The sequence below is a fragment of the Octopus sinensis genome, linkage group LG19, assembly GCF_006345805.1.
Source record: "Octopus sinensis linkage group LG19, ASM634580v1, whole genome shotgun sequence".
NCBI classification, from domain to species: domain Eukaryota; kingdom Metazoa; phylum Mollusca; class Cephalopoda; order Octopoda; family Octopodidae; genus Octopus; species Octopus sinensis.
Window position 1 is genome coordinate 46,551,152 of NC_043015.1, and position 23,615 is coordinate 46,574,766.

The 23,615-nt window shown below is 37.4% G+C and overlaps 1 protein-coding gene across 7 annotated transcripts in view; it reads right to left on the reverse strand.

Annotated features, from left to right (window-relative positions):
• LOC115221983 (zinc finger CCCH domain-containing protein 13) overlaps nucleotides 1-23,615 on the reverse strand; it is an 86,288-nt gene that overhangs the window by 48,577 nt on the left and 14,096 nt on the right. For all 7 annotated transcript variants that reach the window (XM_036511462.1, XM_036511465.1, XM_036511464.1 and 4 more), the window contains exons 2-3: nucleotides 10,666-10,811; nucleotides 1,380-1,603 (exon numbers count right to left, since the gene is read on the reverse strand). In XM_036511462.1, the coding sequence (XP_036367355.1) occupies nucleotides 1,380-1,603; nucleotides 10,666-10,811 (370 nt within the window). The remainder of the gene's footprint in view (nucleotides 1-1,379; nucleotides 1,604-10,665; nucleotides 10,812-23,615) is intronic.

Below are 23,615 nucleotides of genomic sequence, written 5' to 3' on the forward strand. Positions count from 1 at the left end.
GAAGAGAAACAATTTTCTTTTTATGAAATGAAGAGAATTAATAAATCAGTAAGAAAGATGTAATAAGTTGTGATTTCTTTGGTAAATAATTTTTCTTATGTTCCATCAATGTTTTTCCTTTTTGTTTTCTTTTCATTTTTGGTATCACATAAGCATGTGTATCAATCATTCAAAGTTTTCTGAATGTTTTGTATTGTTGAATTAAAACTAAATATTTAAATTGTAAAAGAGGAAGCTATAGCCACAAGAAGCACTTGTTCTTTGCGTTTGTGGTTTGTTAAATGTTATTTTGGTTCTTTAGAAAATGTTCATCAAATGGAATGTATACTAAAAAGGCTAAAAAAGTTAATGTGAAGATATATTATCTTGTTTAACAGTTAATATAATGATGAAACCATATGAAAAAAAAAGGAAAACAATCTGTTTTAAAGAAAAGTAATGATATGATTGATGTTTTGTTTAATGATTAGAATAAATAAAAGCATGATTTAGAAATGTTCATAGCCCTAAAATTTTTCTTCGGAAACAAAATTTTATTTGTGTGGAGTTATTTTGAAGCCAAAGAACTTCAAAATATTTTATCCAGGATTTGTGAATATTTTGATTTTAAATACTAAAATGCAATTTTTTAATAGAAAGGACTAAGAAGACAATTATATATCCAGAAACCCAAATTGTTTTCAAGGCAAGAAATTAATTTAAAAGTGACTACAAGGCAAATTTAACTTTCACTAAGATGAAAGCTCTGAATTGTGAATAATGAAGAGCAGATTTTAAATGTTTTTCTCTTAAAAATTTATGAATGGTTCCCTGACCCATCAAGTCTTGAATTGTGAGGAAGGAAAAAAAAATGTAAAAATAAACTTTGGAGGGTAAACAGAATATATGTTGATATGTTCAGCTCAGAAATGTTTATGGAAATCGTCAGATGCAACTCAGGTCAGTCAACAAATACTGAGTAAAGAATGTTTAAATAGATGAAATCAGAGAAAGAGAAAGAAAGTGTGAGAGAGAGAGAGAGAGAGAGAGAGAGAAAGAGAGTCAGTTGAAGCCGCTGCTGTCAGTGCCACAGCCAAATATCTGGTCCACTTTACTGAAAGGCAACACGTGCAAAGATTTGAGTCAGTTAGGTAACATAGCTGCACAAGTTGAAGGAGTGGAAGTGGCAAGTAGTGAGCAACATCATCATCGTCATCATCACCATCATCATCATCCTCTTCATGAGATGTTTTCCCCAGGATTTTGTAACTGTCACTTCAAGAGAAGTTTTTTTGTGGTTTTTTGATTATTTTTTTTTTTTTAGTGTGGTGTTTATATTTAACCTTTCTGTCTCAAGACAAGACCAAGGGACAGAGCTGGCTTTCTTCAAAATAGCTTACCTTCGGACCACTCCTCTGGTTCTTCACTATCTATTTCACTTTCAGGATCCACAGGTTTCTTAACAACTACAGTGGACTTGATTTTGCCTTCCTTCTCATGCTTTATTTTGCTGTGACTTCTTTTTTCTGTGGAAGAGTTTTCTGTCTTTCTCTTGCGGTCACTGCCCTTGTCTCGATGGCTTTTTAATTTCAGCTTGATATCATCAGTATTATCACTTTCATGTCTGTGAAGAAAGAGAAAATACACAAATATATAACAACTGACAAGAATTGACGCCAATTAAAATTCTAAAAATTCTTTTTCATATAAACTGCAAATAATAGTTTTGGTATAAAAGATGAGCTACAGCAAATATTCTGCTCAGTTGGCCCAATGCAGTACCAGGCCTTAGTGGAGGCGCAATGGCCCAGTGGTTAGGGCAGTGGACTCGCGGTCATAGGATCGCGGTTTCGATTCCCAGACCGGGCATTGTGAGTGTTTATTGAGCGAAAACACCTAAAAGCTCCATGAGGCTCCGGCAGGGGATGGTGGTGATCCCTGCTGTACTCTTTCACCACAACTTTCTCTCACTCTTACTTCCTGTTTCTGTTGTACCTGTATTTCAAGGGGCCGGCCTTGTCACTCTCTGTGTCACGCTGAATATCCCCGAGAACTACGTTAAGGGTGCCCGTGTCTGTGGAGTGCTCAGCCACTTACACGTTAATTTCAGATCAACTGGAACCCTCATCGTCATTACCGACAGAGTGCTTCCACCACCAGGCCTTAACAGATTGGAAGTGTTATCATGTACATGTTTTGTCTTGGTATAAAACATAGGCTACAGCAAATATTCTGATCAATACCAGAAATTTGCTCATCAGTTGCATGACCATAACCTGTTGAGCATGTCCCTTAGTAGCTGATATGTGCATCTCTGATCACGAGCAGAAGTAGTGGGGGAGCAACATAGCCATGTGTTGAGAGGAATTCTTTGGGATTTGAATAATTCACCTCTGAAAACATGTTTTGTTTATCATCCTTAAACAAACCTTATTTGGGGATCTTTTGGGCATAATGGGCTACTCGACCTGAAGAAAATTCTAACAGTTTACTTTGATATGAGATCACCATGTTACATGCATATGGTTGTGATACATGTACCCTTATCAGATGGATAGTCATGATGGGTATATTGGGCTTCATGTATTTGTACCCCGTGTCACTTTGATGACATGTGCTGCTCTCTCAATAATAATAATAATAATGAACTTATGGTATATAGTGCTCAGGTACGCTACAACTTATCAGAAAAAGTAACCTGCATGAACAGTATATAGAATTCATGTTATATGAAAGTAAATAAAAGGTCAAGGAAAAAAAAATGAATAAAAAAATTTTTTAATGGCAAATGTTTACACTAAAACTTAGAATGGTACTCTACTATGACTAGAATCAGATGAAAACTCTAAAGAATCTAAATAATAAAAAAATGGTCAAAATTCTCCACTTTAAAAGGTCAGAAAATATATTAACCATAACTGTTTATCTCATGTCTCACAAAGGCTGATTAAAGAATGAAACAATTGGGTACAGCTGTTTGGAAGATGACGAGTCAGTATGGTTGATTGGATATATAGCTGGAGACAAGCAAGTACACACCCCTAAACGCAGAAATATACACAAACAGAGTGAGATAGAGAGAGAGAGAATAATTTATCAACTGAACACACTTGGCATAAGCACTTTCCTTCTCCTCATACACATGGAGAAAGAGAGGGAAGGAGGAGAGATCAAGAGAAACATTAAAATGTTTGATGTCAAGGAAGACAGTGGCAAATCACCAATGCCAAAACTGATGTGCTGGTACATACCCTGTTGAGTATGGACAATAACAAACATTAAACAAGACTTTTTAGCCCTTTTGATACCAACCCACCTGAGATCACTTGATACCAACCCACCTTGGTTCACTTTTTAAAGTGATCTAAATGAAAACATTCTACCAAAATTTCATACTAACTTATACTCCAAACTCCAGCTTCTCAATCATCATCATCATCGTTTAACGTCCGTTCTCCACAAAATCATTTTAGTAAATTCTGTGTTACTTTCAAAATTAAACAGAAATAAAAACAGTGTATTTCAACAGGAATATGGTAATAAAAGGGTTAAATATAAACTTCAGTATTTCTCTCGAGTTTTTGACCCAATGTTTTCAAATCTCATGTGATCACTCACTCCAAAATCTCCCTTGGCCTGTATGTACCAAAGGGTATTTTACACACTACTAACCTACAATACTTTACACTCAATGCATCTATATTTCATGTATGTAACAGTGCAACTTTCGCTTCTGCACAAATAACTAATGCCTTTGTTGCACATCTGCTTTATCAATTCCCTAATGCTTACTTTTTGTAAAAAGCAGCATTTTACACCCCAACAACCTATCAGCCATATTTAGTTTATTTCTTTCCAACTATTGCAAACTCAAATCCATTGAGTTCACAGCCAGAAAGCATCACACTATTTTGTAGTGAATCATAAAATACATTTTTCTTTTGTATTTCTTATGAAACATTTAATACTTGCAGCGTGGAAGGTGTTTATAAGCCATTTAAGAAACACACAAAAACCGTTAGATTCACTTCAACATTTAAATGCAGCACAAAGTTTTGTCGGTGAACAGGTCATGGTCTCAAAGCGATGAAAATATTTTGACAAATTAAATTTAAATGTTGAAGTGAATCTAACGGTTTTTGTGTGTTTCTTAAATGGCTTATAAACACTTTCCACGCTGCAATTGTTTTCGTTCCAGCACACGATCTCAGATCAAGTCACTCGCTATGCAAGTACATCTCCGTAATTTAATACTTGAGATGGTATAAAGTCCACATAGGTAGTGCTAAAGGTTCAGTCTGAGAGAACAACTTTTCTTTGCTATACACTTGTCATCTTTTCTACTTTGAGAGTTGTTAACAAGTATGGAAGGAAATCAAGGTTATCTATCTGTAATAATCTGCTGTGGTACAATTATAAAGGAATTGCTTTAACAAATCTTAATATGCTGTACTACATATATATATTTATATCTGAGAAAATTGCCTATGGCTGGATGAGCCCACAGTCCCAGTGAATAAAATACTGTACAATCACCATGCTAAATTCTACAAAATATATATAAATATGTAAAAGTAATATACACATCACAACTGAACATATTTATTTATCAGTCAATTGTCTTACAAATAATATGTGTATATTGTGTCTATAACTGATTATGATTTTGATTTTGTTCCATAGTTTATAAGTTTTATGAATAACAAGAATGTTGTGTCAGATTTCATTCCATAGTTAGGAAAGCATAAGTTTAAAGCTTTACATATGTAAACCATAGCAAAATAATATTTCTCTAATCACTGCTATCTTCAGCTCTATTTTCACTATTAATTTATATCACCAAGCTAGCAAAACAAGCAACTGTTACTCTTGTTATGCAAGTTTAATCTACAACAACGAAACACAAACTTTAGAAAAATATTGACAACATATGCTGACCAATATCTTAACCCTTTAGTATTTTAACCAACCATATTTGACCAAAACATTTTGTCTTATGTTCAGATTTAGCCTTTCACACCTACCCTACAGTGTCATTCTAAAAATAAACAATCACATCATTGAAATGTTGAAGCTATGACATAATGCGTGATTAATTCAAAACGGTGTGAATAAATAAGCATTGCTTTTGGTAGTCTGAATGCTAAAGGGTTACGCTAAGAGCAGGGATGCCTGATTGGACAGACTACTGGATGACCAGTCAAGAGGTTGATAGTTTACACTGTCCCTAGCACTGCATGCATTATATCTCTGGTCAAAACATTTAATTCTCAACAGTCAAGTAAGTCTATTTAGCACTAAGTAGGCACTGCAGAGTAGTATAATTTCACTGTTGTTCACAGTAGATATATAGAAAAACTAATGTACAAAACATTGGCTTGCAGTGCCAGTGGCACAAAAGAAAATAGCACCCAGTATACATTATGAAGTGGTTGGTATTAGGAAGAGCATCTACTTGTAGAAATCATGCCAAAACTGACACTGGAGCTTGGCACAGCCCTACGGTTTGTTGAATCTGGGTCAGGCGGTCAAACTTATGCCAGCATGGAAAATGGATGTTAGATGATGATGATGAACTTGGAATTCCTCTTCTGGGAAATACTACTTACAACATGACTGACATTAAATCATAAGGCTTTATTTTATATCCATTCCAGAACACAGAAAATATAGCTAAATATGCCCACAATATATGACAGGGTGTCCGCGAAGAGACAAACCACTATTGACCCTTTTGTTATCATATTACTGATGGAATACTTATTTTTGTTTCCATTCATTTTCAAAATAATGAAGAATTTAGTAAAATAACCTCATCATTAAGCTGATGTTTAAAATATAATTTCACATGAAATTTTGATAGATTTTCATTTACATCATTTTAAAACAGGAAATTAGCATCATAGAACTCATGCAGGTTGGTACCAAAGGGGTTAATATACTTTTACTCATGGAAGCTTTTAGTGTGAGGATCTCTATTAACTTTACTTTCAAGGAGGTTTAACTGATTGTGCGAGTGTAGTTTTATAGCATGCTTCTCATTTAGTTGGATGAGAGCTTTTAATAATCAAATTTTTATGGGCATGTGCCTGCAAGCAAAGAAGTTGACAGTTCATCCCAGATTTAAAACATTTAAATTTTTCCACCTCTATTTATTTGATTGAAAAGATATGCCATATGCAAGGCATAGTCCATGGCTGTAAAGACTAGAGCAATACAATCTAACCCTTTTGTCACTGTATTTCTACAGGTGGTTCTTTTCATTTTGAAAAACAATCAAAGAATAGTCGCATTTAATAAAATAAATTTTACATTTATTTCTGTATTAACCTGATGTTTAAAATGAAGCTTAACAAAAAAGTTGTTGCGTAAAAATTACAATGGAAGGTTTTAAATTTAAACACGAACATTTTTAAATGGCAATTTTCCTTTCTATCAAATAAATCAGCAGCCTTAGGCAAGTTGGCATCAAAAGGCTTAATTTGAACAATGCATTTCTGAAATACAACTGAGCTCATGGAAAGTCATGAAACACTACCAATAACATTATATGGGACTGTAATGGGAGCCACAAATACATTACATTTCAGGACATGATTAGATTTTCAATAGAGCCTTTATTCTGAGAAAATTATGACTAACAAAACCTTGGCAATTGGAAAAAACAAACTGATAGGATTCTTTCTGTTTTTTTGAAGCATTCGCTCGTTACAAGGTCCTTAGACCACCTGAAAACATAAGAGCTACTAGAGTAAAATGGACACTAGACAGAAGTCAATAGGTGACGATGTACTTTAGACTTAAAAGACTGGAGGTCATATTGAAGAGAAAAACAAGACTGTGGAAGGGAATTCCAAAGTTCAGAGGTGCGAGAGAAGAAACTGGTACTGTAAAGTGCTTTATGACACTTAGGAGGTTGTACATTATATTGATAAGAACTGGATGCAAGTCTAGTAGATCGCTGATAAGTTCTTAACCCAGAGAAGAGAGTTGAGCTGAACAATGTCCATGAAAATACTTATAGAAAAGAGACAAAGAAGCCACACAATGATGATGAGAGAGTGAATCTAATTTAGAAGGTAGATCAGGACCCAAAGCATTACAAATATGGCGATGAATACGGTCCAACAGAGTTAAACACCTGCCTATATGTGACACCAGTACTAAATGCAGGGGCGAATGGTGGACTTATGTAAGTTCTCCAAGAAAAATCATTAGAGAAAGTCACTCCTAGGAGAAGAAGAGAGTGGCTCTCGGGTAAGTCAATACCATCCATTGAAACCGATGGCAAAGAAGTTTAGTTTTCGATGGACTGAACGTTACAAGCCATTTCCTACCCCCACTCAACAACAGATCAAAGATCATTCACAAGCCATTTCCTACCCCCACTCAACAACAGATCAAAGATCATTCTCAAGGTTAGCAGCGATCTCAACCTTAGAGTACAAAGTAGAGTCATCAGCATAGACTATGAGCTGACAGATGATATGATCGGGCAGATCATTGATAAAAAGAAGAAAGAGAGTTGGGCACAGGATAGATCCTTGAGAAACCTCATAGAATAACTAGATGAAGATTGACCATCAAGAATAACCTTGATCCTATGGTCTTAAAGGTTAGAGAAGATGATGTTCAGCATGAAACCTGACACACCAAAGGATTGGAGGAGCTTCCATAGAAGTTCAGCATGCCAAACCCTATCAAATACCTTAGAGATATCAAAAGCAACTGCCCTAGCTTGACCAGATACATTCAAGGCACGATAAACACTCGGATATATCAGTAAGAATATCAGCAGTAGACTGTCCAGTACAGAAACCATATTGAGAGTCAGAGAATAAACAATTTGAGTCAAGATATTTTACAAGAGAGTCATTAATCAAGGACACAAAAACCTTACTGATGATTGGTAGTAGACTAATTGGTCTATAATTACGAGGATTAGATCAACTGCCACAGTTCTTAAAGAAAGGAAGAACAGTTGGGAATTTCTATAAACAAGGAAAACAAGATTCTGAGATCACTTTCGGAAGAGCCTAGATAAGACAGAAGACAACTCAAGAGAGCACTTCTGAAGAACAAGGACTGGAATATCATCAGGTCCAGTTGCTTTACATGGATCCAACCATGTCACATTGGCTGCAACCTTAGCAGAAGAAATATGACAACTGTGTAACAGTTTATCAGTTTTGAGAAAAACATCAGGAAGTGGATGATAAGAGTCACTGAGAAGAGAGTGAGAACTAAACAGTTGAGCAAAGACTTCTGCTTTATCATCAGATGTCAAGACCTCAGGCCCGTTAAATAAAGGAGGAATAGAAGACTTATTGTTATCTCTAGGACTTTTAATAATTCTCCAGAAGTCACGAGAGCCTACTTTCTGGGATGATATATGATCATGAATGTGTTGCTCGTAGTCTGATTTAGCATCACGAATGAGAGCCCTACAGTGATTACAAGCAGAGGTAAAAAGTTGTTTATTCACTGCAGAATTATCTCGCTGAAACTGGAGGAAAAAATTATGATAGGCAACAGCAGCAGCACAAGCAGGTGAAAACCAGGATGAGGACTGCGATTTCAGCTGGTATTTGCGAGATGGTATGAAGGCGGCGAGCTGGCAGAATCATTAGAACGCTGGGCAAAATGCGTAGCCGTATTTCGTCTGCCGTTATGTTCTGAGTTCAAATTCCGCCAAGGTCGACTTTGCCTTTCATCCTTTCGGGGTCGATAGATTAAGTACCAGTTATGCAGTGGGGTCGATGTAATCGACTTAATCCGTTTGTCTGTCCTTGTTTGTCCCCTCTGTGTTTAGCCCCTTGTGGGTAGTAAAGAAATAGGTATGAAGGTGTTAATACCAGTAGGAAATCCAAGTAGGAACTTCCCCAGCACAGGCCTCAACAGGTTTAGCAAAAATGCTGGTCCAAGGAACGTCACAAAAATTGTCCCAGTCACCACGAACATAGCCAAATAGAGTACGATTAATTGGGGACTTCTTGGCATCAGAACAATTCAGAGAAACAACATGATCAGATCACCCGAGTGGAAAATCATGACAAACCTTACAGATATCAGGATTTGATGCCAAAAAGAGATCAAGGAAGAAGGAAGATTGGTCATCATGATCAGGAATGCAAGTAGGAAAGTCAACAAGTTGTGTGAGCGATTGAGAAAGTGCAAAAATGCCAGATGCATTATGAGAAAACTTAAGTCACTCTTCATAGTGAATATTAAAATATTAAAAGATGAATATATTCGCAGAGTTATGAAACAAGAGAGCCTTATTGATGCTGTCAGAAACAGACTGTATAAAAGAACACTTTTGAGAAGATGGAAAACGATAGAGAAAGAACAAGTAGCTAATTGAGTGCAAAAGAGAAAATCAAAACACATGGAAGACTGCGGAGCATCCTCAAGATCTTCCTCACAAATGATGGGAAGACTGACACGAGCAAAGATGCCCAAGCCATGCATACAATTGCGAGAGTCCTTCCGGTAGAGAGGAAGATAGCCAGGAGCGACAAAATCATTTGAAATGTCAGGACTGAGATTTGTCTCATTCAAAGCAAGGATGTCAGGAGAGTTCTGAGCAAGAAAAGAGTCGACATCCGTAAGATTAGAACGGAGACTACATATATTGGAGAATGCAATAGTAAAAGGAGCTGAGTCTGGTTTGTGATTTTCTTTACTGGGGACCACCATGATTGAATTGATTTAAGAAAAAAAAAAAGGAGTAGCCAGGGATGATTTCCACCTTAACTAAGCAAGTAATCAGTTTCCCTATAATATTCCAGCAGACGATGTATTGCTTTGGGAAAGCCCACCGGATGCAGCTGCAGGGACCACCCCCATCCATGTATAACATGGCACTACAGATACACCAATATTATACAACTGCTGATAGAGCAACTGCTGATAGAGCAACCTTTCCATGAGCCACCAGAGATTTTGGGCTCCTGACTACCAGAAAACTACACAATCCAGTACCCTCACCAAGATCAACAAGAACAGAGAAATATGAAGACCAAATGAACTGGATAATGGACCTCATCCGAGGCTAAGACCAGCGTTCAAAGCCCTTACCAGAAAACAAGGCTAATAACTCAGCCTCTATTCAACCCAGTAAGCTAGGTAGGAGTGTGAAGCCAGGCGATAGGTAAATCCAAAAAACTCCTAAGGTACTTTTATCAAGACACCATCTCTAGGAAGGTTACTAACCAAAGCAAAAGAGTACCATCCTACCCTAACACAGTGTTGAATGGCCGTTGACGATTACAGTAGTTCGTCCGCCCTTTGACAGGTCTCATTTTTTGTCCTGCAGGGTGTCCAACAATTACCCTCCTCACCAAGCAACGCTATAAGGATTTAAACCTTGCAATGTTCACCTCACTTACAAGCCTTGGAAGAACATGAACATTATAAGTTACCTCCCTTATCTTAGAAATGACAGAGACTACTCTCGTGTCTCATTACAAGGAACATCTGAAATCACATTATAAAAAGATATACGAAAGGAGTGAGAAGCAGAGAGAGAAACTGAGGAGTAAGAAGAAAAATGGAAAGGTGGAGGGAGAGAGAGAGAGAGAAAGAGAGAGAGAGAGGAGAGAGAGAGAGAGAGAGAGAGAGAGAGAGAGAGAGAGAGAGAGAGAGATGAGCTGAAGAAAGGCAGGTAGAAGAAAAAAACAATACCTTTTTGAAGATCGGCTTCGATTTTCTGGTCCATTTGTTTCTTCAGAAAAGGGACCATGAAGAAATTTGCATTTTGAACCAAATGGACATGCTCTTGTTAAAAGCCAGTTGCGGCACTTATCTACATATGCTGTTTTATCCATTCTCTAAAAAACATTAAGAAAAAATATGCGAACTACAGGATTTATTTCAATATTATTAAAATAAATTCAACAGGAATATTGAAAAGAGTAAATAAATTTTAACAGTTCGGTCTCTTTTATAAAATCCTCATATACCAATAACAGATGAGCAAAACTTTTTTAATCAGTCACTCTGTATACTATCAGCATTCTGAAGGAATGAACGGTAGAGTCAAACTTGGGAGAATTTTGTTTTAACTTCAGGACATAGACAAAATTAAATACAATAGAGACATTTAGATCAGTGCTCAACAACTTTACTCAGTCGCAAATACTTTGTTAAATGCTATTTTGATACCTTATAGTAATGAGTTCAAATTCTTATTAGAGTTCATTTGCCTAACACTCTTCCACTGCCATCATCATCATCGTCAACATCCGCTTTCCATGCTGGCATAGGTTGGACAGTTCGACAGGTCCTGGCTAGGCAGAAGACTGCACTAGACTATATGGCGGCTAGCACGCCAGGCAAAATGCTTAGCGGTTTTCCGTCTGCCGCTAAGTTCCGAGTTCAAATTATGCCGAGGTCAACTTTGCTTTTCATCCTTTCAGGGTCGATTAAATAAGTACAAGTTACGCACTGGGGTCGATGTAATCGACTTAATCCGTTTGTCTGTCCTTGTTTGTCCCCTCTACGTTTAGCCCCTTGTGGGCAGTAAAGAAATAAGACTGCACTAGACTGCCAATAAAAATATAAACCAGTTGTTGCTTAACCCCAAGTCAGTCCCGGTCAAGTAGTAATCCTATGATCAAAGGAGTTACAGCTGTGACCAGTCACTTTCATATCTTTGACTACAATGTCTGATGTTGAAGCAGACATATCATTATAGCAAATATTCTGCTCAATACCACAGATTTGCTTGTCTGTTGCTTGGCTGTAACCACTTGAGCATGTCTCTCAGTGGCTAACAATATATGCATTTCTGATCATGAACAGGAGTAGTGGGGGAGTATCATTGCAATGAATTGAGAGGGGGTTCTTTGCTGCGTTTCAATAAATGTAACAAAAGCAAAGTTTGAAGGAAATATTAACCATTTTTCATACTTTATAGAGGTAAGCAAATAGGAAATAAGAGTGGCTACTCAAGGACAAAACACTGTAATATGCAAAGGAACATGCAACTGACTACAGCTCTTTCATATAGAAAACATAACCTGTCAGCAAAAAGGAATCATTCATCAGTAATTGTTGCATTCAAGTTGATAAGGGGAGTAGAGAGCTCCTCCTATAAGTTATTAGATAATTCTAAACAAGACTTCTAATACAGTAATCCCTCGCCATATCGCACTTCACCTATTGCACACTCAGGACATTGTGGATTTTTCTGACTAATATAAGTAAATTTGTATCGTAGACTCCTCAGTATATTGCAGGTTTCTGCGACCGATAGGTATTTATATGCTTTTAGAGTTTAAATATTTCTGAGGTAAAATAAGCATTTTCACACATAAAAATTAATTATTGAAAATAGAGTACAGTACTGCACTGTATAACAGATTAATTAAAATATATTAAAAGGAAATACATAGTGTACCGTAGATGAGTAAACAAAGAATTGCAAATACTGTATAGGAAATGAAATGCGGAAGGCGAGTGTGTGGTGTTGTTTTGCATTTATAATAAAATAAATATATACAAATTAGAAAAATGATAAAAAAAATATAGAGTACAGTACTGTTTCTACTTCACTGATTTTCACCTATCACAGGAGGTTTTGGAAGTAAACACCTACGATAGTCGAGGGATTACTGTATAAGCATAAACTCACAGAGTAGTAACAATGTTGCACACCGTTTATACCACCAATAAATGACGCACAGTTTAAAAATCTGAAGTTTATAAAGAGCCAACATATAGTTTACCCCATTTGATATCTTCATTGGTCAATAAATACATATTTCTTTATTACCCACAAGGGGCTAAACATAGAGGGGACAAACAAGGACAGTCATAGGTATTAAGTTGATTACATAGACCCCAGTGCGTAACTGGTACTTAATTTATCGACCCCCCAAAAGGATGAAAGGCAAAGTCGACCTCGGCGGAATTTGAACCCACAACGTAACGGCAGACGAAATAGGGCGACGCATTTCGCCCGACGTGCTAACGTTTCTGCCAGCTCGCACAATCAGATTTATTGATTGAGTATGGAATATCAAACAAATTGCATATTTGATTATGCACCTGGGTGCTTTGAGTTCAAATTCTGCTTAAGATGCTTGGTACAACAGATTTGTTTCCTTAGGGTTTATTGGAAGTCATACACAACCCAGTACAGCTTGAACCTAATGCAGCTGATAATGCACTGGCTATTTATGATAAGGATATGTTTGTGTCTGTCTAAATCAGACAGGAAATGGATAATAACTCTAGAACATTGAAGATTTCTAATATGCTTAGATTAGATGCCAGGTAAGAAGAAAGGAGCAGACTCCAATAAAGAATAGGAGCAGGTGTGGCTGTGTGGTTAAGAAACTTGCACCGCAACCATGCAGTCTTGGGTTCAGTCTGTGTGACACCTTGGGAAGTGTCAACTATAACCCAGGACTAATCAAAGGCTTGTGAGGGGATTTGGTAGATGGAAATTGAAATATGCCCATCATACACGTATGGTGTTTCTGTCTTCTTGTTTTAACATCAAGTGTTAGTTGTAAATGAGTGCCACTGTCATACACGTGGTGTCATTCATTTCCAATATTCTGTGGAAACATGTCTGGCCATGTCTATCTCACCAAACAAGTGAGGGTTGGTAACAGGAAGGGCATCCAGCCATAGAAAATCTGCTTCTTTTTCTTCTTCATTTTAAGGCCCACTTTTCCATGCTGATATGAGCCAGAGAGAACCTTTGTTGAGGTGGAAGCCCTCTCTGTCACCTGTTTCCAAGTAACGTAATATTTCTTCATAACCAGACATGTTTTCAAAGAAAACTGGAAACAAAGAACCCTACTTGCATGACACTGATACCGGTATACAACTATCACACGATGTCATGACAAGGAAACAGTAACACACATATACATATACGAACAACAGGCTTCTTTCTGTTTCTGTCTACCAAATCCATTCCCAAATTCTTGGTTGGCCAGAGGGAACTATAGTAAGACACTTGTTGAAGCTGCCACACAGTGGGACTGAACCCAGAGTGACATGGTTGGCAAGCCAATTTCTTACCACAAAACACTGTCCAATTCTAATGCTTTTGCTTCAGTTGTGGTCTATAGAATGTGGTGTATATGCTGCTCTAAGTTGAAGCCAGTAACCATCCTAACCACTTTAACATTTCAAACTATTCTGGCGTTTAATTGATTTTGTAATCAGATTCAAGTCAGCTACAAAGAAGTACTTCCACTCTTTTGTTGAGAACAAAGTGAAGTCTATATAATCATAATTAGCTAATATCTATAATCTGCTGTCCATTTTTCCATATTAGCTTAATTTGAACAATAACAAAATAAAACAAAACATTCGTATAAAGAAGAAACATAAAAGACATCAAATAAATTTAGATGCTACTGCATATGGACATAATCGCATGCATAGATAAGAACTGAAACAGAAATAAGTAATTTAAAAAAAACTTGGAAAACTGAAATATAAAATAAAAGTATTATCTTGAATATGCTTTAGTTCATATGCTGAGTTATATCACCATAATGTCATCTAATCGCTTCTTTTTCTAAGCTCACACAAATCAGACAGAATTTATGGAGAGAGATCTTCTACAGCAGGCTGCCCATCATGTTGCCAACCCATACCTGTTTCCAAGCAAGGTAGTATTTTCCCACGGCCAGACAAGTATTTCACAGGAAGATTGGAAACGAACAGCCTTGCTTGCATAGTGATGATGCTCATTGACAACCATCTTGTGATGTCTAGACAAGAATACAAACAAAAACACACATACAGCAAAGCTTCTTTCAGTTTCTGTCTACCACTTCGGATGCCCTGAGCCTATAGTAGAGGAATTTGCCCAAGGTGTTAAGCAGCAGGACTGAACCCAAGACCACATAGCAGATAGAGAAGGCTTCTTAATCATACGGCCTCCTTGTGCCTATATATAGCACTGGCATTGTTGAGTCACAATTACATAGAATTTTTTAATACTCAAGTTAAACTGAAACTACATGGGTTTGCACCATTAATATTAATACACTAAGAACTGAAACTATACAAAGTTGAGTCAATTTCTGATCAAGAACTTCATTTGGCACCACATGGGCTCAGATCCAATTCCACTGCATGCACCATAGGCAAGTGTCTTTCATTGTAGTCTTGTGTTAACCAATGCCTTAGGAGTGAAATTTGGTATATGGAAACAGTATGCAAGCCTTTCGTGTATGAGCCCAAATGCGGGATCTTTTTGGCTTGAACGGCAGTTTTTAAAATAATTTCCACGTAACTAAACACTTTTAAACTTGTATACTGGTAGAATGTGTTCATAAAACATCTTTTTCTCTTGGCTTTATTGAGAAAATTCTATAGTTTGTAAGATATTTGTTGTTTTTTTTCTTCAATTTCTGCAATTTCAACCAATCACTGACGTCTATTGAGGTAAAAAAAACATTCTGTGCCGTATGAATATGTCCCTCGTTTAAGAAACAGATTGGGTTTATTTACATTTGTGAAGAAAAAAAGATGCCCATCCCCCACCCCTAACCCTAAAACAGATTGAAATGCAATAATTATGACTAGGGTCATAATTATGGGTGACAATTTCATATGACACCGCTAGGAAAAACTGCCATTCAAACCGAAAAGATCCCAAATGAGTGCATACACACACACACACCACCACCACCACCATTTTAACATTTCTATACTTTCATGGATCCGATTTTCTACTACCCTTCCTGTCATCGTCTCTCACCTGTTTGCAAGTAAGGTAATATCCTATGGTCAGACATGCTTGTTTGCAACCATTACATGATGCCAAGACAAGGGTATATATTGACTGATGAAGGATTAGCCACATTTTCTATGTGAATTTTCCCTTCATTGTGTTTCTGTTACATTTTTGGAATAAATACATATATATAAATTATATTATTATGGCTGCGCCCTCGTTATCGAGTATGGCCATTGCATGAAGTTTAACTGTTACTGGTGCTGTGATCGAATGTGACTTTTTAGCCCAGCCAAAGATCTACAATGTCTTGTACAGAACTGGCAACTAAAACCTTTACTGGTAATAGCTGGCTGTAGTTGTAACTATATACATACATACACACACGATGAGTGCTGAAAAGTTCCTGGCTTTAAAGTATTGAGAAAGGGTAGAACTGTTATCGTTACAAGTGAAGTAGGACAATTATTTAGAAGATATGCAAAAAATCATGATGGGATACAATATATCTTTCCTTTTTTTGCAGATTTAATGCATGATTCTACAGTAGATTTTGGTAAAACTGAAGCATGGGCGGTCATGAAGTTCTTACTCCAAGGCAAAGGAGCAGCAGATAATCCATGGTGAGATGAAGCCTTGACAGATAACTGTCCATCTTACTCCACAGAGAAAATCTGGGTGTCAAAGTTTCGGATTGGTCATTTCAAGGTCACAGATGAACTCTGGTCAGGACAGCCAACGCTGTGCACATCATCATGATTTTCGATGCCAGATTTCAGCTAAAGTCATAGCTGAGACTCTGGAGATTTCCTGCAAAAGTGTTGGCCAGGATCATCCACAACATTCTGGACATGAGTAAGCTTTCTGCAAAATGGGTGCTGAAATGCTTGAACACAGATCAGAAGCACATCAGAGTGACAACATGAAAGGCAAATTTTGGACTGGTTTAAAGCAGAAGAGGGTGATTTTATGTCTCATTTAATCACCATGGATAAAACTTGACTTCATCACTATGATCCCCAGACCAAGCAGCAACCAATGAAGTGGTGCCACAGCAGTTCACTGCGTCCCTTAAAGTTTTGGAGCCAGAAGTCAGCTGGAAAGATTCTGGCTTCAGTGTTCTGAAACAAAGTACTCCTTATAAAATACCTGTCTAAGGGTTGCACCATCAATGCAGAATGCTACATGCCTCTGTTAGACAAAATGCATGAAGCTTTGAAGTAGAAATGCCATAGAAAGCTGAGCTGTGGTGTCCTGTTTTTGCAAGACAATGCACCAGCATACACAGCACATGAAACTCTATGGAAAACACATGACATTGTTTTCTAATTGGTAGACCACCCACGTTACACTCCTGACTTGGACCCTTCAACTACCACCTCTTTTCACAAATGAACAAATATTTCAAGGGAATGAAATTTCATTCCATTTTGATGATTTCTGCTACAGAGGCTTGGTAGGAGGCCCAACCTTCCAAAGTTCTTTTTACAGGGTTTAGAAAAACTGAAGGACCGCTGCAGTAAGTGTGTGAATCTGAGAGGGGAATACGTTGAATAAAATCATAATTAACTGATCCCCCTGTATTTCCTTTTACACAAAGTCTGGGACTTTACAGCACCCACCTCTCTCTCTCACACACACACAATTTACTTTTAATCATTGAACTCAAATTAGACGAAGATATAAATTATAGCATGTAAATATTAGGTTAAAAACCCTTTGGATGGAACCCACATCTTCCATAAATATAGCTTTATCTACTTCAAGTTCAAGGCACTATTTCACATTGTCTTGAAGTTTCTGAATTCTTATGATGCAAAAAACATACACACGTGTACATTTACTTCAGTATCCATCTCCTAAATCCACTTACAAAAATAGGTACCATGCTTTCTCTAATGGTTTTAGATGTCCCTGTAGTCATGAGCAGACATCCTCTTGACCATCCCTCTCTTGATCAAGCTAAACAACTAGGATATGACAATTGGAGAATTAGAGAGCTGGAGTAAGTATTGTATAACACCAATAATTCTTCCTATTTGTTACTTTAATAGGAGGTATAGCAATACAGTTATAGAAAAAAAAAGAGATGCTACAAGAATACACAATCAGGAATGCAACTGTATTAATTTCGAAAAATTCAAGTAACAACCAAAGATGAGAAAGAAGATACAGAAAAAAACTGAAAAATTCAGGTAGTGTACCTAGAACAAGGCAGCTTATCAAAACCCACTCCCCACCAATCTCAAGGTTATCATCATCATTATCATTGTTTAATGTCTGCTTTCCATGCTGGCATGGGTTGGACGGTTTGACAAGAGCTGGCTAGGCAGAAGACTGCATCAGGCTTCAGTGTCTAAAAACCATGTCAAAACAGACACTAAAGCCTGGTGTAGTCTTCTACTCAGCCAGCTCAAGTCAAACAGTCCAACCATGCCAGCATGGAAAGCAGACATTAAATAATGGTGATGATAGTTTTGGGAAGTGGGGGGGCTTTAATAAACTGACTTGTTCTAGGTACACAACCTGAATTTTTCAGTTTTTTTTTCTATGTTTGAATGTGTTTTCTCAACATTTCTTTCTCATCTTGTTACAATTTTTCAAAATTAATACAGTTGCATTCCCGACTGCATATTATTGTAGCATCTCCTAAACACTAAATTCAGTACTGCTAATTAGCAAAATACCCATCAGGTTTAAAATAACAATACAACTCACAGAGGGGGGGGGGCTCATAAACAGCCAATACTTATTTACAGCCAGGTGGACTGGGTTATTTAAGAGTTGGCCATAGATATGAAATATGACATAGAATTGAAGTTCAGCTCTTCAGAATTGAGACAGAAATATAAAGGAATGTATTCATTCCACTCTAATATGATTTTAAACTGTAGAACTGGATACTAGTATTTATTGGACTGCTATAACTCCTTCAATTCAGGAAGACTACAATATTATTATAACACTAACTGACCCCGTGCCGTAAAAAATTACAGCTAATTGTAGTATTTTAGAGTTGAAATGATCTTTGATTTTTGCTTTCAGTATTGAATGTTCACTATCCAACTTCCATTACACACACACACCTCTTTTTACATATACACACATATACACAGTCAGAGTTGAAATGCTCCAACTACCAGCTTGCCATCACCCCTTCCTTTCTCATTCATTTGTTGTGCCAGAGAAAAACACAAGTATTATCACACAACTTATATCGTCATATCTTTATTATTGTTTTAACACTCAAATTTTCCATGTTTGAATGGATCAGACAGAGAGTACTGAGATAGATTTCCTATGGCTGGATACCCTTCCTGTCACCAATCCTCACCTGCTTTCAAGCAAGGTAATATTTCCCTAAGGCCAGGCACGATTTGGAGAATATTTGATATGAATGGCATTCATTTGCAACAATGTCAAGGCATGGAGACACACACACACAATGTTGACGCAAGGAGACACACACACAATGTCATGGCAAGGAGACACACACACACAATGTCAAGGCAAGGAGACACACACACACAATGTCAAGGCAAGGAGACACACACACACAATGTCAAAGCAAGGAGACACACACAAACACAAGCCTTTATCTTATACTTGTTTCAGCCACTGCACTGCAGCCATGCTGGGGCACCATCTTGAAAGAGTTTTTTTAGTCTAACAAATTGACCCCAATACTTATCAGTAAGTTGCATGGATGCAAACAAACTAACACCAGTTATCAAGTAGTGGTAGGAAATGAATACAAAAACACATCACAGGTTTTTTTTTTTTTTTTCAGTTCCATCAAATTCGCTCACAAGGATTTGTGACTATAGTAGAAGACACTCAAGGTATCATGCAGTGGGACTGAACCTGGAACCATGTGATTGGAAAGCAAGTTTCTGACACTCAGCCATATCTGTGCCTATACATGTATGTGGGTATATATGTGAGTGTGAGTGTGTGTGTGTATGTGTGTGTGTGTGCATGTGTGTGTGTATCAATATAAATTAGAGATGGAAACAAAATAAATTGAATAACTGAATCAATAAATAAATTTAATCCCATTTTATTACTTCTACATAAACAAATGTGTATGTGTATATATATATATACACACACACACACGTATATATACACACATACATGTATACATACATATATATATACATACACACATATATATATACATACATGTACATATATATAGATACATATACATACATATATATATACACACACACATACATATATATAATTAGCAATGCATCTCGGCGTTGCCAGGGTGTTATATGACCTACAGCCACATTGTATTATTTGTTTCTTTCTTATGGGCAGAATTGGCACATGAGGAGTGTGAAACAAACAGCTCTTCTTCATAAACATGTTTTTCGGTCATTTTGTGATGAACAATGCTGAAATCGTTGACATCAAAAAACATGTAGAATGGCAGCTTAGATTAGAATGAAATCCTAACATTACTGCCAAAATGACCTAGAACTTACGGATTTAAAGAATTGGATGATGTATGAGGACGCGAGGTATCCATATTGCAGAAAGTAAGGTACATGGAAAGAAAGCTGCTTCATCTCTCGTTTGGGCAGATTGCACACTTCAACATATGTTGAGTGAAGCCAACAATGCTTCTAGGTAAACTATGTTTTGCATAAGCCAAGTGTTGATAGAATAAATATACAAGGTGGCAAGCTGGCAGAAACATTAGCACGCCGGGCGAAATGCTTAGCAGTATTTCGTCTGCCATTACGTTCTGAGTTCAAATTCCGCCAAGGTCAACTTTGCCTTTCATCCTTTCGGGGTCGATAAATTAAGTGCCAGTTACACACTGGTGTCGATGTGATCGACTTAATCCATTTGTCTGTCCTTGTTTATCCCTTTTGTCTGTTGCTCCTTGTGGGCAGTTGCACGGAAAACGGACGTTAAACGATGATGATGATACAATAAATACATGCAGGAGTGGCTGTGTGGTAAGTAGCTTGTTTACCAATCACATGGTTCTGGGTTCAGTCCCACTGCGTAGCACCCTGGGCAAGTGTCTTCTACTATAGCCTCGCGCCGACCAAAGCCTTGTGAGTGGATTTGGTAGACGGAAACTGAAAGAAGCCCGTCGTATATATGTATATATATATATATGCGTGTGTGCGTTTGTGTGTCTGTGTTTGTCCCCCTAGCATTGCTTGACAACCGATGCTGGTGTGTTTATGTCCCCCGTTACTTAGCGGTTTGGCAAAAGAGACCAATAGAATAAGTACTGGGCTTACAAAAGAATAAGTCCCGGGGTCGAGTTGCTCGTTTAAAAGGCAGTGCTCCAGCATGGCCGCAGTCAAATGACTGAAACAAGTAAAAGAGAATAAGTCCTCTGCACTGCGACATAAATGTTGTCCATGAGAAAAGCAGGGTATTTGTAAATTGAGACCTGCAATTTTTAAAGTTTGACCCTAGTCTTTGTTGATTGTCATCATGAAGCACAATCACACTGGGAACTGGAAGAGCTTGGACTGAAATGACACATTTGAGGGAATAAGAGGTATGCGTGGGATGTATGCGATCTCTCCTCGATGACAGCCAGCAATAATGGTTGCTTGTAGGACATATTGAAGTTAGTCAATCTTGTACCATTGCATAGTCATGGTGGGTTGAAATTCCTCAAGAGCATGATAGGTGCACCTTTCTTTAGGAACAACTAATGTGGTGGTCGTCCTGTGGGTTGTAGAGAGTCGAGAAATTCAACTGGGTACGCAACAAATTTATGAGTTTGCCCAGAAATCATGTTTTCAAAATTATAATTTCCCTACTCCCTGCTGAAATTTCCTAATTTTTAACTATTTTTCAAATTTTGTTTTTTATGCATGTGGAAAACTACAGAGATTACAAATGTGGGAAATACAATTTGTTTTTGAAAATTTAATTTTTCTAAGAAATACTGAATACCCCCCCCCACCTCAGCCACCCATCAGCTACCCACTTTCGGGGGAAATGCAAATCTCCTGTATGGAAAACATAGGAATGTGAGAAAACTAAGGAAAGAAATAAGAGGGGGGGAGGGTTAGCCAAATGTCATCTAGGACATGCTAGAAACAACAGGTAAAGGACAGGATAACTTCCTGAGATAACTTCCTTGTAAGTTTAAATGGAAGATCAGGTTTTGAAATATGCTCATCACAAACAGGAATGACAGAATAGGAAAAGGTAATTTCCATAGGCTTTGGGCTGTAATTTAGCGCACAGCAAACAATAACAAAATGCATACAGAACTTTGACTGTGTGTGCCAAAGGAAGTTATTTTTGCATATCTTTCTTAACACCTTCACCTATAGAACATACAGTATCAATTTTGTGCTGGCTTTCTTTCACTTTCAACTATAGAACATACATAGGGTATGAAACATCAGCGTCTGTCTCTCACCCACTATCCATCTTTCAACTTATCCTATAGAAACTTGTTTTCTATCTCTGTTTCTTTTTCTTGTCTCTCTGTCTTTTTCTCAATCTGTGTTTCACTCGGTCACTCCGTAAAAACTAATTTCTTTATGCTTTGAAGAGAGCAGTAATTGAAAGAAAAGAGAAAGCGAAAAGAAGAGAGAGAGCAGGAAGTGAAAGATGTATGTACGTGCATATGAAATGGATGTGTGCATGTGTGTGTGTGTGTGTGAGAGAGAGAGAGAGAGAGAGAGGATGATGGATGTCTCTTAAGGCACGCACTCATATAGAAAATGTGATATCATCGTATAAAATGTTTACGATAGTTGACTTACTCTCTTTTTTTCCTCTTTTTACTTGTTTCAGTCATTTGACTGTGGCCATGCTGGAGCACCACCTTTTAGTTGAGCAAATCGACCCCAGGACTTATTCTTTGTAAGCCTAGTACTTATTCTATCGGTCTCTTGTGCCGAATCGCTAAGTTACAGGGATGTAAGCACACCAGCATGGGTTGTCAAGCGATGTTGGGGGGACAAATACAGATACACAAACATATACACACATATATATATATATATATATATATAATATATATATATATATATATATATATATATATATATATATACATATATACGTCAGGCTTCTTTCAGTTTCCGTCTACCAAATCCACTCACAAGGCTTTGGTTGACCCGAGGCTATAGCAGAAGACACTTGCCCAAGGTGCCACGCAGTGGGACTGAACCCGGAACCATGTGGTTCGTAAGCAAGCTACTTACCACACAACCACTCCTACGCCTATATGGAAAAGATTAATTTAAAATTTTTGTAATGCAAATATGTCAATGAAAACAAAGTTTAGCTGGTAGCAGAAATAGTACTGAATTTTTTGATACCCATATGTCAAAATCGGCAACTGTTTTGGAATGCATAAGGAACAAACGCGCGCACACACACATTCAAACTCTCTTTTATAAATATAGATATATACACATACATATATACAAATACACATAAACACACACAGATATATATATATATATATATATATATATTCTTTTACTCTTTTACTTGTTTCAGTCATTTGACTGCGGCCATGCTGGAGCACCGCCTTTAGTCGAGCAAATCGACCCTGGGACTTATTCTTTGTAAGCCCAGTACTTATTCTATCGGTCTATTTTGCCGAACCGCTAAGTGACGGGGACGTAAACACACCAGCATCGGTTGTCAAGCAATGCTAGGGGAACAAACATATACACACACACATATATATACAACAGGCTTCTTTCAGTTTCCGTCTACCAAATCCACTCACAAGGCATTGGTCGGCCCAGTGCTATAGCAGAAGACACTTGCCCAAGATGCCACGCAGTGGGACTGAACCCGGAACCATGTGGTTGGTTAGCAAGCTACTTACCACACAGCCACAAAAAATAATAATAGGCCATGCTGGCACCTGTGTTACAAGCTTACTATATCAAATGACCCAACACAA